At 53.1% G+C, this 15,488-nt stretch overlaps 2 protein-coding genes across 18 annotated transcripts in view; one reads left to right on the top strand and one right to left on the bottom strand.

Moving 5' to 3' along the window:
* Window positions 1-5,652, top strand: part of Arhgap9 (Rho GTPase activating protein 9) — an 8,979-nt gene extending 3,327 nt beyond the window's left edge. The window contains exons 3-17 of one of the 3 annotated variants that reach the window (XM_033763740.1): window positions 299-523; window positions 710-823; window positions 1,013-1,117; window positions 1,333-1,394; window positions 1,537-1,630; window positions 1,819-1,914; window positions 2,053-2,136; window positions 2,399-2,540; window positions 2,634-2,741; window positions 3,246-3,344; window positions 3,503-3,580; window positions 3,716-3,769; window positions 4,011-4,145; window positions 4,665-4,770; window positions 5,425-5,652. In XM_033763740.1, coding sequence (XP_033619631.1) covers window positions 299-523; window positions 710-823; window positions 1,013-1,117; window positions 1,333-1,394; window positions 1,537-1,630; window positions 1,819-1,914; window positions 2,053-2,136; window positions 2,399-2,540; window positions 2,634-2,741; window positions 3,246-3,344; window positions 3,503-3,580; window positions 3,716-3,769; window positions 4,011-4,145; window positions 4,665-4,770; window positions 5,425-5,596 — 1,674 coding nt within the window. In that variant the 3' untranslated portion in view covers window positions 5,597-5,652. Of the gene's footprint in view, window positions 1-298; window positions 524-709; window positions 824-1,012; window positions 1,118-1,332; window positions 1,395-1,536; window positions 1,631-1,818; window positions 1,915-2,052; window positions 2,156-2,398; window positions 2,541-2,633; window positions 2,742-3,245; window positions 3,345-3,502; window positions 3,581-3,715; window positions 3,770-4,010; window positions 4,146-4,664; window positions 4,771-5,424 lie in introns of all 3 variants that reach the window. The other 2 variants (XM_010644606.3, XM_019210721.2) reach the window with 2 other exon arrangements.
* A 120-nt stretch (window positions 5,653-5,772) lies between these two features.
* Window positions 5,773-15,488, bottom strand: part of Gli1 (GLI family zinc finger 1) — a 15,332-nt gene continuing 5,616 nt past the window's right edge. For 7 of the 15 annotated variants that reach the window (XM_019210711.2, XM_019210710.2, XM_019210709.2 and 4 more), the window contains 11 exons: window positions 13,679-13,805; window positions 13,375-13,482; window positions 12,929-13,124; window positions 12,551-12,695; window positions 12,126-12,218; window positions 11,907-12,044; window positions 11,459-11,608; window positions 9,910-10,074; window positions 9,250-9,480; window positions 8,277-8,544; window positions 5,775-7,853 (listed from right to left, as the gene is read on the bottom strand). In XM_019210711.2, coding sequence (XP_019066256.1) covers window positions 6,115-7,853; window positions 8,277-8,544; window positions 9,250-9,480; window positions 9,910-10,074; window positions 11,459-11,608; window positions 11,907-12,044; window positions 12,126-12,218; window positions 12,551-12,695; window positions 12,929-13,124; window positions 13,375-13,482; window positions 13,679-13,778 — 3,333 coding nt within the window. In that variant the 5' untranslated portion in view covers window positions 13,779-13,805 and the 3' untranslated portion in view covers window positions 5,775-6,114. The other 8 variants (XM_033763731.1, XM_019210714.2, XM_033763732.1 and 5 more) reach the window with 8 other exon arrangements.

Raw genomic sequence — 15,488 nt, 5'->3', positions numbered from 1 at the left:
CACACCCCCCTGCCACCGCCCCGAGCCTGTTCCCCTTTCCTGCGGCTTAGGGCAGTGGTGAGGGGGTGGGGGCGGAGGGAAGTTGGCAACCGGAAGTGAGGAGAAAAGCAAAGACTGAGGGAGACAACGTTTTTTAAAAAGCAGTCCAGGGACTGGGGTTTGTCTCCCTGTACCTGAGTCACCCTGTCTAGAAGCTGGTGGTGAGAAAATGGTGGGGGAGGGAGGAGGAGATAGTGTTGGGGAGAGAAGATTGGGTTACAGGCAGAATAATCACTTATTCCTTTCTCCTTTCTGACAGGCAAGACCCCAGCCTCTCATGTCAGAGCCCCCTGTGTACAATAACTTGGTGGACCTTCGCCGCTGTCCCCGATCCCCTCCCTCAGACCCTGCATGCCCCCTATTGCAGAAGTTGGATGCCTGGGAACAGCACCTGGACCCCAACTCTGGACGCTGCTTCTACATAAACTCACTGACTGGCTGCAAGTCCTGGAAGCCTCCCCGCCGCAGTCGCACTCAAGACAAGGTGAGACCTTTCCTCCTGCCTGACCCATAGCCTCCTCAATCTCCTCCTTTCTCCACTGAACCTCAAGGTAGTATGTTTTCTCTCTGGGGCTCTTAGATCAAAAGAAGCAGCCATTGTGAGAAGGGTGTTGAGAGCTACTGAAGTGGCATCTGCATGTAGCTTTATCTCCCCTTACCCTAAACCTAGAACCCTGGCTCCATGGAGGGGACACAGACCCTGAATAGGGACATCAATGTCCTGCAACCTCAGGCAAAGGGCTTGGGAGTTGACACAGGTACCCTGGAACTGCTTGACCCACAGGTGAGACCCCTCCTACCTCCCCAAAACATGCAGAAAAAAGCTAGTTTTTTACGACTTTCTCTTTTATGAAAGACCTTCAGTACTCATAACACCCCTGCCTCTTACCCATATGTGCACCCCTCTTACTCCTATAGCCAGGGTCCCCCAAACTGAAAATTACTCCACCTGTTTCTTCAATCCCTCCCCCAGGGTTCACCCTGCCGAGACCAATGTAGCTCCCAGCTTGTTCCCTCAGACCAGCCTCCAGCCTTACAGCGCCCCCGAGGTCTGCCCCAGCTCCTGGAAGACCCCCATGTGAGTCTGCCTGTCCTTTGAATGCCCAGAACCTCCCCGCCCCACCCCTATTCCTGCTCCTCAAACACATCTTCCGCTTTCTGGGCATCCTCTTTTATCCAGCTCCCCCACCCCCAGCTTTAAGGGACCTCACTCCCGGGAGACGCCTTAGGGAAAGCCTTGGCAGCGGTGGGCAGCACAGGGTGGTTACAGATACGACCCCCTCCCATTCCCAGGAAGTGGAAAAGTCGGGCCTGCTCAATATGACCAAAATTGCCCAAGGGGGGCGCAAGCTCAGGTGAGGAAACCCCAAATCCACCGGGGACCTGGGCTACTGGATTCCGTGGGGTGGAGCCGGGTGTTACGGACTGTCCCTGTGGGTAATTCTCCAAAGAGAATTGGCTTTTCACAACCTTGTTCACCTTGCTCTGCCTGCGCAGGAAGAACTGGGCCCCGGCTTGGGTGGTGTTGGCGGGTAACAGTCTGGTGTTCTACAGGGAGCCGCCGCCACCAACGGCGCCCTCCACTGGCTGGGTGAGTGGGGGGACGGGAGGGGCGCTGCTTCCGGCCGCGGGTGACTGTGGCGGGGGAGGTGGAGAGGGCGAAGCCAGCCAAAGAAGGTGAAGAAATTATCAAGCCCCCACCTCCTCGAAACCCACCGGGTGAGCGGGAAGCTGTGGGGGAAACAACTCCGCAGCCTCAGTTTCTCCCCTAATGGCCAGGCACCAGCGGGTAGCCGGCCGGAAAGTAGCGTGGACCTGCGCGGGGCAGCCCTGTCGCATGGCCGCCACCTGTCCAGTCGCCGCAACGTCCTGCACGTGAGTGCCGTCCTGCTCGTCCCCAAGTCCCACCCGCCCCGAGGGCGCGCTCTCAGCCTCCAGAGTCGGTCTCCTGCTCGGCCTCCCAGCCTTTGGGGAGCCTCGCCGCTGAACCAAGCCTTCCTTGCACCCCCGCAGATCCGCACAGTCCCTGGCCACGAGTTCCTGCTGCAGTCGGAGCAGGAGAGTGAGCTGCGAGCCTGGCACCGTGCGCTGCAGGAGGTCATCCAGCGGCTGGTGGGTGAGAAGGGTGGGAGACTTGGGAGAGGCGTGGCCTGGCCGCGGCCACGGAAGTGGGGTAGGGACAATATGAGTCAGGGGCCTCTGGGGGCAGAGCTGTCTCAGTATAGTCTTGGGCCTGTAAGAGACCTAGGACGTGGGACCCTGACAGCGGGCTAGGGTCTCCTTACTTTCAGCTAGGGGTGTAGATTTTTGACCTCTCTTCTAACTTCCTACCCGGCTCGCCCTGCCTCCCCGGGTGCAGGACCGGGAGAACCCCCTGGAGCTGCGTCTGTCTGGCTCTGGACCGGCAGAACTGGCTGAACTGAGCGCCGGGGAGGATGAGGAAGAGGAGTTGGAGCCGGTGCCCAAACTGCTGCTGCGGTTCAGCAGCCGCCGCGGCTCCAGTATGGGGCGGGCCGGGGAAGGCCTGGCCTGGGGCGCGGAGGGAAGTCGGGCGCTGCCCCTGGGCTTGGAATTGTTCTACCTGCCTCCTACAGGTCGGTGTCCTGAAGGCACTGAGCAGAACCGCGTGCGAAACAAGCTAAAGCGGCTAATTGCCAAGAGACCTCCTTTGCAAAGCCTTCAGGAGCGGGGCCTGCTGCGAGGTGGGTGGTGTGAACCAGCTCTGGCCTTATGCTTTTTGTGCCTGTGCCTGTTTTAGTGGTATTTTTTGAGACAGGATTTCACATTAGTTCACTGTGTGGCCCACATATAGTTCACATGTAACTCACTGTGTGCCAGGCTAGCCTTGAACTCACAGCAGTCCTCCTGTGTCAGCCTCCCAAGTGCTGCAATTACAGGTGTGTTCCACCACGCCCAGCTGTTTTAATGTTTTTACAAATACTTTCACATTTCTGACCTGGTATCAGCCCATTTCACAGACTAGAAAACCAGAGAGGCTCAGAGTAGAGCTTCCCATACCCATACCAGTCTTCTCATCACTCTTGCTTTTTCCACTCCCGTTGATTATTGAGGGGCAGGGGAATGCCTCTTTGCTCAGGTGGGGCACAAGCAGCAGGAAGGCCATGACACTTGGGGGAAAAGACCTGTGCAGGAAGAGCTTCTCTGGGTGAGCTGACACTACCCCCCACCTTACTCTGCCTCCCCAGATCAAGTGTTCGGCTGCCAGTTGGAATCACTGTGCCAGCGGGAAGGGAACACGGTGCCTAGCTTTGTGCGGCTCTGCATTGCGGCTGTGGATAAAAGAGGTCATTTTCCCAGAGACTCCAGCATCTCTCCCTTTCAACAAGCTGCCTCCCCCCAGCACCATCTTATACCACCTTTTTCCTCCCCCCATCCCTTAGTGTCCCTCACCACACACACTTTAGAACAGGGATCCTTATCTGCTTCCTTCCTGGTCTCCTAGGTCTAGATGTTGATGGCATTTACAGGGTGAGCGGGAACTTGGCAGTAGTCCAAAAACTTCGCTTTCTGGTGGATAGAGGTAAGAAGGATTGTGAGTAGGGGTACTAAGAATTCCATGCCTCTGAACTGGGGGTGCTACTGGGCGGGGGCTGGAACATGTTTCTGCCTGGAACTGTACAACTTAGTGCCTGATCTCTTCTTACACATGTTGCAGAGCGGGCAGTCACCTCTGATGGGAGGTATATGTTCCCAGAACAGCCAGGACAAGGTACTTACGTGAAAGTAGCCCTGAAGCTTTGCTGTACCCTCCTTGATTCCATGGGTTCTCTCATGTCTTGCTCCTGGGAAAGTTGTCCCTATCCCCACCTTTGCTATCTTGTCCCCCTATGGACTCTCAGGGTCTGCCTGTGGTCTGCTTTGATTGGATTTCTCCAGAGCTCCTGACCTCTCCTGGATTTCTCTGGCCCGTCCATGAGTCTTGAACCCATTGAATCTCCTTTTCCCTCCAGAAGGCCGACTAGATTTGGACAATGCTGAATGGGATGATATTCATGTGGTCACTGGAGCCCTGAAGCTTTTTCTCCGGGAGCTGCCCCAGCCTCTGGTGCCTTCACAGCTGCTGCCTCATTTTCGTGCTGCCCTTGGTAAGGGTTGGACAACACCTTTGATATGGGGGACATGCCTAGTGAAGAAGAGAGACTCCCTTCCATCCTGATCACAGAGCTGGAGAAAAAAAAAAAAATTTTTCTAACTCCAGTTTTGAGGGAGTTTGTTATTTTTTGTTTTGTTTTGTTTTTAGATAGGCTACTATATAGCCCAGGCTGACCTGAAACTCTATCCTTTGGCCTCAGCCTCCCTGGGTGCTGGAATTACAGGCTTGTACCACAGATGCTTTGCTGTTTTGGTGAATATTTAGAGGGTTGAGTTGAAAAGATTGATTCTGAAACTGTAATTGGGCTGTGTGTGGGTTGGGAGTGTAGCTCAGTGGTAAACTGCATACTTGGTATGTAAAAGGAAGGTCCTGGCTTCAACCACCCAGTACGGAAAGAAAAGGCTGCGCTAGTGTAATGACATCTTCCATGGACATGGGAAGAGTAATGAATTTACTCACCCTGTCCTAGTAGTTCCCCTAACCTATCCCCTACCCATTATTCTCTCTCCAGCACTCTCCAAATCAGAGGAGCGCCTCTCTCAAATACAAGGATTAATAGAGTCGATGCCAAAGCCTAATTGTGACACTCTAAGGCACCTCTTGGAGCATTTATGCAGGTAACAAAGACTACATCTTTTTTTGTCATGCTGGGGAGGGTGCCTGTGGCCTGTGGCAGGGACTCTGTTTAGATGGACAGAAATAAAGAAATATCTAAGTTTAGAGGGCAGGAAACTTCTGTCAAAGCCTTTGCATAGCTCATCATCAAACGGAAGGTAGAACCAAGACAAGCCCAGGAATGCTGAGAGAAATAAGGAACATCTTGCCTCTTCCTTCCCCCTGCTTTGGCCTGCCATTGGGACAGTGGTGATACTTGTTAGGCTGAGCTAGGCCTGGGCTCATCCCCTTCTGAAAGGGGATGTTCATCTGACTCAAAGCCTCCCAAATTAAATGCAAAAACGACTCCAGGAGCCATCCCTGAAGTAGGGAATGCATCAGTTATTTCCTGCATGTGTCTCCAATGGTCCATCTCTGTTCCCCTTGAGGCTTTGCCCTGGGTTCCTTCAGCCATAGAGGGAACCCAGAGTGAGCAGTTAGCACACCTTATTATCATTATTATTATTTTTGGTACCAGGGATTGAACTCAGGTCTTTGTGCCTGCAAGGCAGGCAGTGGCACCACTGAGCTAAATCCCCAGCTCTAGAACAATTTAAAGTTAGATGGAATTGACAAGATGCTACTTTATTTCCTTTTCCCTTGGCCTTTGCCTCCAGGGTGATAGAACACTCAGATAAGAACCGTATGACCCCCCACAATCTGGGGATTGTGTTTGGACCAACCCTGTGTCGGCCAGAGCAGGAGACATCTGACCCAGCAGCTCACGCACTCTACCCTGGGCAGCTGGTCCAGCTGATGCTCACTGACTTCACCAGCCTCTTCCCCTGACCCAGGAGAAGAGGAAACACTTTCAAAGGATCTGTTGGGTGACTTTGGGGTGGGAAGCAGGATGTTGTTTTAAGATCAGGAGAAGAGGAGGAAACACTTTCAAAGGATCTGTTGGGTGACTTTGGGGTGGGAAGCAGGATGTTGTTTTAAGAACATTCCTATAAACCCTGTCTCCCAAATTACAATCTCCATCTCCCTGGGTCTGATGTGTGGGGTTATGATCTGGTAGGGGGAACTCTCTGGAGAGGAAAATGGGAGGTTGAACCCCCTTCTTTTCTTATTCCTTTCCTGAGATAACACATGAAGCAGTTCTTTCTGATGCACTTCCTTTATTATCAGGAAACAGTGTCATTATCAAGTTCCTCCCCAAAACATATACAGACTAAATATTGCCCCAGCCCTTATTTCTCATCCCTGGAGCATCTTATGCAGAGAGCTATGGCTCCTCTCCCCAACTCCTCTGGAGGGATGGAAACCCTTTAGGAAATGCAGATCTGATGGACAAGATTCTCTACCCTTCAGGCACTAGAGTTGAGGAATTGTGTCTCCCCAGGTAGGGATCCCAGTAAGACACTCATGTTACCCACAGCCATGTTGGGGGGCCCAGAGGGAGATGGGGTATGCTCAGAGGTATCCCTCTGATCATGGGAGGGGGGAGGACTGATCCCCTGGGCCTCATCCAGAATTGCCACAAAGTCCAGCTGAGTGTTGTCAAGATCAAGAGAGTCCAGAGGGTTACATACCTGCCCTTCTGGAGGAGGGTACAAGGCGGGACCCCCACCCAGCCTGCCCACCTCGGGATGGCCACAGCTGGGGTTGGCACCTCCCGCTTTGAGGGGCCCATAGCAAGTAGGCAATGGAGGCAGAAGCCGGGGTGGTGCCACTGCCCTGTGGGAAGCCCTGTTTGCCCCCACTGCAAAATTTTCATGGCATGGTGAAGGGGTAGGGTAAGACCCTGGCTTGTTATTGGGCAAGTTGGGTGCAAATCCAGTTCCATATGAGGGCACTGGGGCTTTGGCAGGGCTTGGGCTAACCTGGGAGCTCCCCAGAAACTTGGGATTCTGGTAGGGAAGTTCCTGGACGGGGGCTTCTCCCCTGCCCACACCCTCCCAGAGTAGCTCCTGCTGAGACTGAACGTAATTACACACTAGCTGGGCCTTGAACTGTCCTGTGGAATGAGCAGGGGAATCAAAATCCAGGCCAGTCCTGGGTTCTGAAGGAAGATAATCGGGGGGTGGCTGAGGGTAGGAACCTGACTGGGGATATTGATGGGGAGGAGGCTGGGGATAGTGGGAGAATTGAGGCTGTGGGCATGGGGGTTCCTCACTAGGGTGTGCATTGAGGCAGGGTGCCAGTCCTGTTGAGTCAGACCCCGCTGGGCACCCTTGTTCTGGCTTGACCTGCACTTGTCCATAATGTTCAAGTCGAGGACACTGGCTATAGGTGCCACCTGTGACCTTGGGGCCTGGGTATAGCCCAGAGTGGGAAGGAAACTCGGCCCATGTTCCTGGGGTAGGGCCAGTATAGGTGACCTGTTGGGGACAGGGGCTGGGGCTATAGTTGTTGGGTGGGCCAGGCCCAAGAGGCAGAGAACCTGGACCCCTAGCTCCATAAGGCTCAGCTGCTGATCCTTCAGTTCCCCCATATCCCAGAGTATCAGCAGATGAGAAGTCCATATAGGGGTTCAGGGAGCTGCCCATAACCGAAGTCCCAACCTCTGGCTCCTCACGTAGCCCTCTAGTATCCATGGTGACATTCTCAGTGATGCTAGGAGGCTGTGGTGAATAGACAGAGGTTGGGAGATGGGGGTCAAAATTCCGTCCACCCCCAGAAGGGGGTGTGTGGACACAGCCCAGACTCTTGAACCTCTGGACTCTGGCAGGAGCAGGGCGGTCAGCAGCCCGGGCTGGGTCACTGGCCCTCCGGGTGACCCCTGCATTAGGGTTGTATCCTGGATACTCAGCTCGGGTTCTCCAAGGAGGGGCAGGAAGACTCCCCATCCGATCCAGGCTGGGTGCTGTGGTGGGTGGGGTACCCCCTGCTCTGGCTGAAGCATATCTTGCCCGGAGCAAGTAGTGCTGTGCAGGCGTGAGGCCAGGCAGGGAAGAGGCCCCATTCTCTGGTGGGGACCCAGGAGGGAAAGGAGAGGCGAGGGAGGAGCGGCGGCTGACAGTATAGGCAGAGCTGATGCTGCTCGAGCTGCTGCTGCGGCGGTCAAGAGAGACTGGGGGACCTAGACGGCGGGATGCAGGGGTGCCTATAAGTGACAGAGAGAAAGGGCAGAGTAGTCACGGGGGGTTCACTGCATCTCACCTCACCTCCCGCATGGAATAGTCTTGTTCTGGAGTCCTAGGCTCTTTTGCCCTAACTACTCAATTCTGTCTCCTACCTCTCGCATGTCTACTCTGCTTCTAGGTCACCAGGGATTCAGGGCTGCTGTGAACAGTCATACAGGTTGTACTCTGCACAATTCTAGGGGACAGCATCCACATCTTAGACTTTCTATATTTGTATGCCACAACTTTCTGATAGATGGGAGGAAAAGTGCCTTGAAGAAGGGGACCTTTCTCTAATTGTACAAAGGTGCCACGTGGCAGCCCTGAAGGGGTGACTTCCTCCTCCCAGCCTCAGGAAAGGTCCAGATCTCAGCCCAGCAACACCTGCTATACCCAGGCCTCACCGGTATGGGTTAGGCTGGGCAGTTTGAGACCCCGGGGCCCTACTGGTCGGAGTTGATGCAACTGGTCCAGTCTGAGGTTCTCAAGGCGGCAAAGAGTGGAGAGTCCAGTGCCAGCAATGCAAGGGCCTTCATCTAAGCTGGACAGGTCCTCGGTGCTGCCCCCTGCATTGCCTGTCATTTCCACGCCGCTGTCTGTATTGGCTGCGCTGCCTGCTGGGGAGTGGTCACTGCTGCAGGAAGACTGTGCCCCAGGGCTTGGCTGTGGCTTCTGTGGGGAAGATGAGGACTGAGGGTGGCACCCTTGCTCCTCCCAGCCCCTGCAACTTGGTGAACGGCTGAAGCATGTGTCCCAGTGACTGCTGGGGCCGAAAGGAACCACAAGTGTAGAAAAGGCTAAGTACGTGAGAGGCTGGAACAAATCAGAAGAGAAATGTTTTAAGAGAGCCCAGGCTGGAGCAGACTGCCAGGCCACAAATTCTTGCTCAGTCCAATGGCCTTGGGCAATTTCTTTATGCTGGAGTTTCCTCACCTGAAAATGAGGAGTAAGCTCCTTTCATATAAAATTGTCTTGAGGAGTATGTGACATTTTACATGTAAAAGTGTTAGAACAAGCCAGGCATGGTGGTACATGCCTGTAATTCCAGTACTTGTGAGGCTGAGGGAGGAGGATCACTTTGAATTCAAGGTCAGCCTAAACTACATATCAAGACCTTACTTTAAAAAAAAAAATGCTAGGAACAATGTATTAAGAGTTATTGAGGAGTAAATTGGTCGAATCAATTAAATAATTCACAACTCTAAATCCCATTTTTGGGTTGGCCAATGAGCTACACTGGGACAAGAGACAAGCAGACTGGCTTGAAGAGACAGAAGAGCAACTTGCATAGGAGAAGATGGGTAGGAAGGGGCTAGAAAGATATCAGCAGCGCAGGCTGGGGAAGCTTAAGAGGCACCATCGCCCATGCTAGCTCACCATGGCACCCTCTGGCACAGTCAGTCTGCTCTCCTCCCTGATGGGGCCTCCTTCCCGCTCCCTCTTGGGCTCCACTGTAGAAAGGGATGGTGCCCGGGGCAAAGGCCCATCCCCTCGATGCCTCTTGGTCACGTGGGCGTCAGGACCATGCACTGTCTTGACATGTTTTCGGAGTGAGCTGGGGTCTGTGTAGCGTTTGGTGCAGCCAGGGAGCTTACACACATATGGCTTCTGTGGAGTGGGGAGTGGAGACAGAAGGCCAAGGGATCAAAGTGGAAGAATGCAGGAGTAATGGGAGAAGGTGACAGACAGTGAGTGGGGTAGCAGGGACACAGCATCCAAAGGATGAAGGGGGGTGGGAGTCAAGTATGAGAGGCTTAACTGATGACCCAGGCCTAAGAAAGATAAAGATGGCTGGGGCCTCATAAATTCTGGGCTTGAAGGGATCAGAGGTCTCCAGGAGACCAGGTCTGTTTTAAATTGGCCCCTGGCTGGTTAGTGGCAAGTGGCAATTTTTGGTTTCAGAAAGGTGATCCTGGATGAATTACGTAAGTGGGGGAACTCACCTCTGTGCAGTGGGTGCTATGGGATTTCCTACGGGGGAATCTCCCCAATAGGTGGCTTCTCAAGTGGGGAGGACCTCTTAGTTGGGGCATTCACCTCATTGGAATGCGTCCGATTTTGGTGCTTGGCGCGGTCACTGGCATTGCTGAAGGCTTTACTGCAGCCCTCGTGCTCACACATGTATGGCTTCTCACCCGTGTGTGACCGCAGGTGTGTCTTCAGATTTTCAAGGCGTGAATATGACTTCCGACACCCTTCAAACTAGGGGACATAGATGGATCAAAGGATGGCTCTCAGACAGACACACATGTAGATTAAAGGAGCCCTAAACCTCAAAAGGGACATACATCAGAAAGTATAACTCAGCATGGGAGGGCACTGGGGCTCAGGAGAATTCTCAGAATTGGGGGACAAGGGCAGGTGAAGCGGAGGAAGAGAAGCAGCTGGAGGCACTCTACCATTAGGAGTGTGTTGCTGGGGAGTGAGTACCTCATGGTCAAGCCAGAGCAAGCTTCCTTACCTGGGAATCTTAGACTGGCAGAGAATGGGGTCACCTGGGAAAGGCTTATGCAAGTGTCTTGTGTCCTGGATGCAGGACTTACCCACTGCGCAGAGTGGAAGGCAGAGTACTGAGGACCCACAATACATGAAGGGACCCACAAAATACATGAATTTATTTTAAAATCAAGGAAAAAAGATAAGCATTTAGGTCTGAGAAAGTGTCTTAACATATGTTAATATGTTCATCTTTTTGTTTTTCATTTTTTAAGAGACAGGATCTCACTATGTAGTTCAGACTGCCCTCGAACTCACTGTGTAGCCCAGGCTGGTCTTACATTCACAGTGATCCTTATGCCTCAGCCTCCTGAGTGCTGGGATTGCAGGTGTGCGCCACCACACCCAGCTTTTTTTATTTTTTCTTGGTACTGGGGATCGAGCTCAGGTCCTTGTGTTTGCAAGGCAGGCGGGGGGGGGGAACCACTGAGCTAAATCCCTGGCCCACTGTTCATCTTTTTAAATGACCAATATAATCATATATAAGATTTTATTGTTGTTATTGTAATACTGAGGATTGAACCCAGGGGCTTCAAACTAAGCTACGTCCCAAGCCTTTTAAAATTTATTTTGAAACGGTCTTACTAAGTTGCTAAATTGTCCAGGCTGGGCTTGAACTTGCAATCTTTCCACTTCAGCCTCTTAGAACTCTGGGATTATAGGCGTATGCCACCAAACCTGGCTTTTTTTTTCTTTCTTTTCTTTTCTTTTTTTGAGGGTCTTACTATGTAGTTCAGGCTGGCCTTCAATTACTCAGAATCCTCCTGCCTCGGCTTCTTGAGTGTCCCTGTTTTTTTTGAGAGAGGGCCTCACTGTGTAGTTGAGACTGCCCTGGAACTCACTACAGGCTGGTCTTGAACTCACAGTGATCCTGCTGCCTCAGCCTCCTGAGTGCTGGGATTAACAGGCGTGTGCCCACCATGCCCAGCTCCTGGTATTATTTTTAATATTTCACCATGCCCAGCATTAAGATTTTTAAAAATATGTTTGTGGAGGAAGGGACCAATGAATGCAGAAGTCTGCTTTGGACCCTATCTTGATGGGAAGCCAATTTAGGGAGGAACTCTGGGCTTGGGAACAGGCGTCTCACCGTGCACTTGTGCGGCTTCTCACCCGTGTGTCTGCGCATGTGCACCACCAGCATGTACTGGGCTTTGAAGGGCCTCAGCTCCCTGGAGCAGCCCCCCCAGTGGCACACAAACTCCTTCCGCTCCCCATGGATGTGCTCGCTGTTGATGTGCTGAAGGAGAAGATGAAAAGGCTCTCCAAGGTCCCCCATCCCTGTAAACCCAGAACAGAACCCCCTATTCCTCTTCTCAACTCTACCTCATGGGGGGAAGAAACATATATCCCACATGTTAGGGTCTCAATTCTGCAAAGCAAAGCTACAGCTTTCTGAGCCTTTGCCTGCCCATCAGAGCACTCAACCTCTCACTTCAATATCCTCAGACTCCTGCCCTCAGCCAGACTCTATAATGTCCCACTCAGGGTCTCTGACAGGGTCCAGCCAGCCATTCCTGTTACCCCCTGGGGCTCACGTGCACCAGCTGCTCTTGGGAGTCAAATTCTTGGCTGCAGCCATCCCAGCGGCAGTCAGTCTCATACACAGACTCAGGCTCAGGCTTCTCCTCTCTCTCCAGGTCCTCCCGCCCATCCAGCATCCCTAACAGGGGATCCTAGAGCAGGACAGGCAATCTTAGGGTCACAGCTTTTATTCTTCCCAGGTCCCGAAGGTAAGACCTCACCCCTTCCCTTACCTGTGTGCCTGTGGAGTTGGGGCTGGACATATCACCTTCCAAGGGTTCCTCCTGGCACTTGCCAACCAGCAAGTCCAGTTCTGACTTCAGCTTCTCCAGGGGAGAGGTAAAATCGATGAGGGTAGAAGTAAGAAAAAAAAAAAGGGAACCCAGCCAGGTCTTTCTGTCCCAAGTGCCCCACCCAGGCAGCAGAATCCCTAGCTGGGGAAGGAACTTCCTCCCAGGACTGTACTGGGAAAAGGATGGAATCTCACCTGGAAGAGTCTCAGTCAAACCCAAGGAGCAAGCCCTCAGCAACCCATGCCTCTAATTTTCTGGTACCGAAAACTTCTGTCTCCTGTACTCCCTAGACTTTCCTCCTTCAAAGTCCACCACCCACCTACTCTGAGCTGGAAGAAATCACATAGCAAAATAGTGACTCTCACCTGACAAGTTGGGAGGGGTCCCCGGGACTGAGGATGTGGCATCACCCCAATCCGGGTAGAGTCATGAGGACCACAGGGCTGGACCCCAAAGGAAGGTGAGGCCCCTTTCTGGTGATTCATCTGGGGTGGGAATCCCAGAGATGGGCTGAGGAGAAGAGGTGACAATTAGTGAAAACTATGAGAAAGTGTCAGGAATCCTTGGACTATCTGGGGGTTTCTAGATGACTCGATATGAAGTTTGGCTGAGGCAATCCCAGGGAAATTCTGAGGTGTTTCAGTGCCTTTGAAGTGATAAGGGCTTGGGGTTTGGCAGGCGAAAGGCTTTTAATAGGTTTCAGTAGGGAGTTTAGGGGCTTCTAAGCCTAGGGCTGCCTGCACCTCATGGTGCCAATGGAGAGATGGCCATAGGAGCCTCCTGGAGATGCACAGCGTGAGTTGATAAAGGCCACAAGGGAGCTGGGCGAGGTGCGGATGACTGTCTGCAGGTCCAGGCTGGCATCTGACAGAGGTGAGATGGAAAGCGCTCGCTTCTTGGACAGCTTGACTGCACTCCGGGGAGGAGGAAAGAGTGGCCCTGGAGCAGGACACACAGGAGATATGATAGAGGACCATGTCTCTATGCACCCAAGCTGGGGATCCTTTCCCTCAGCAAAAAATGATACCTGACTTGCCCCGCTGAGTTCATCTGTGGCCTTGTCATTATTCTCTGCTCCTTACATCTCTGATCATTTCTTCCTCCAAATTAAATCCCTACCCCTCCCACTTTCTTCTTCAGAACAAATCCCAGAGGGGCAGTGATGAAAGAAATGTGCTTGAGGCCTCACCCTCAGTGCAGCTGTTGGTTTCTCTGGCTGGTCCATAACTGTGGGGGACTGACATGAGGTTGGCTTGGTGGCAGAAGGGCAGACCAGACAGACCTAGAAAAGAGATGTCTGGGGTGGGGGATGGGGATAGAGGATACCTAGGCCTCACCTTGAAACCTCAAGCGAGACCTGAACCCAAATTCCAAGGCTATATGACATGGGGCCTCAGATCTTCCTATAGAAGGCAAACTAGTACGGGATAGGAATGGAGCTAGATGAGGGAGCTGCCAAATCTTCAATCCCAGGGACTGGTGAATGCACTGACCTTCTGTCCCCATGCTGGGGGTCCCTTGGCTGGGGAGGGGTCGGAGACAGCATGGTTCACCATAGCTACTGACAGGTGGTGGGGTCATGGAGTTGAACATCGCGTCCCAGAGGAGTGTGTGTGGATACTGCAGAAGGGGAAAGCAGGTCTCTGAGTCACAACGATAGAGGGAAAATGGGAAGATGGAGTGACACTGTAAGGCACAGAATCCCGGCCATCACATCCCCTGTGCCTCCAGCCTCTTTAGGGCATCAGCCATGGGTGGCAAAGACCATCACTCTGTCAGCGAGGGTAAGAGCAAATATCCCAAAAAGGTAGAGACAGTCTTGTAGATGGTCTCTTGTTTTGTTTTGTTTTGGTAGTGGGATTTGAACCTAGGGCCTTCACAATGAACTCTAATAGTCTCCAACAAGACCCCTCCCCCCACATTTAAAAAGTATTTTGAGATAAGGTTTCACTAAATTGCCCAGTCTGGGCTTGAATTTGTACTCTATTGGGACTACAGGAGCATGACATGACACCAAGTTCAGCCAGTCTTGGGGGGTCTTTTTGGGAACTGGGGAGCTGCTTCGCCTGGGTGTTCTGGGTGTGGGTGTGAGTGTGTGTGTACGTGCGTAGAGAGATGGTAACTGTCCACGTAAGCCAATACAAATTTCAGGCGATTGTGATGCATGGGCTGGCTATGAGGAGGTGAGCGCTGGGCAAACCTTAGTGGAGGGTCTGACTTCCTGAGCTGGGCTGCTCAAGGTGAGAGCTCTATCATTTTCCTCTTGCCCGAACCTAGGGACACCCCATCTGCAATCTCTTCAGTGTTCAGCAGAGGGAGCCCTCGCCACAGTCCAGACACAGGCTGGTGGGGCCAGAAAGGAGCCCAAAGGATCTGTCTGCCTTCTACACAAAAAATTCTGTGTAGTAGTTTCTGAGGGGACCCTCTGAGTCCATTGGGTAGAAAGGATGGAAGCTGATATCATTCTGGGGTTGTTTGGATCTTGGCCCATCTAACTCTTTTAGTCTCTTTTGGGGAAACAGGAAAGGGACAGTTAGGGAATGCTCTAAGAGAATAAAAAAGTCACCATCCTTTAGAGAGGAGTAAGGAGGAAGGAAAAGGTGCTGCTCTTCTCTTCTCAAACTCCAGTGTCTACTCCATCCCAGGTTTTCCGATCTCCCGGGAGCGAGGGTGGGGCGGGGCTGGGTGGGGTGGAGAACAACCGGGAGCGGGCCGGCCGGCGCGGTGGGTGATCCTGGGACGCTGGGGTTTAGGGTGAGGGCGGGGTAAAATGGGGAGCGGCATCCGTACCCTACAACCCAGCCCGAGCCCCGCAGCCTGGGCTTTACCCTCCCTAACTCCTCCCGTTCCAGCAGAGATCTGGATCCCGCATCCAAGACCTCCCAACTCGACCCTGGCACTAATGGGGGGAGCACACAGCTGGCTGGCAGCTGGATGGGGGGCACTCCTCCGCTTCTATGACTCACCCAGGGGAAAGAGAACACGTACACGACCCCCCAAACACTCGAGAGACTCCCCCAAACCGTCCTGCCCTACTACCCGGCCGCTGATGAGCCGCGATGGAAAGGGGCGATATCCCTCTTCGATTACGCGTGCCACAGCCCACCCACGTCTCCCTTTCACACTAGTAAAAGGAAAACATCGCTAACTTTTCCAGCTTCAGTGAACTTTTTCTAGGCAGGGATAAGACTGCACGGTGAAGCCGGAGGCTCTAGGGTACCCCTGCCAGAGCCCTGAGTCATCTTTGGTGTCTTCCCATTTCCTGGAGTCCTGGTACCCCCTCTCCCCGACTCCCGGGAGTCG

The sequence above is a fragment of the Fukomys damarensis genome, unplaced genomic scaffold (assembly GCF_012274545.1).
Source record: "Fukomys damarensis isolate Sample0158 unplaced genomic scaffold, DMR_v1.0_HiC HiC_scaffold_15, whole genome shotgun sequence".
Lineage (NCBI taxonomy): Eukaryota > Metazoa > Chordata > Mammalia > Rodentia > Bathyergidae > Fukomys > Fukomys damarensis.
The sequence above is the reverse complement of the archived record's forward strand: the minus strand, read 5'-3'. Positions and strand labels throughout refer to the sequence as shown.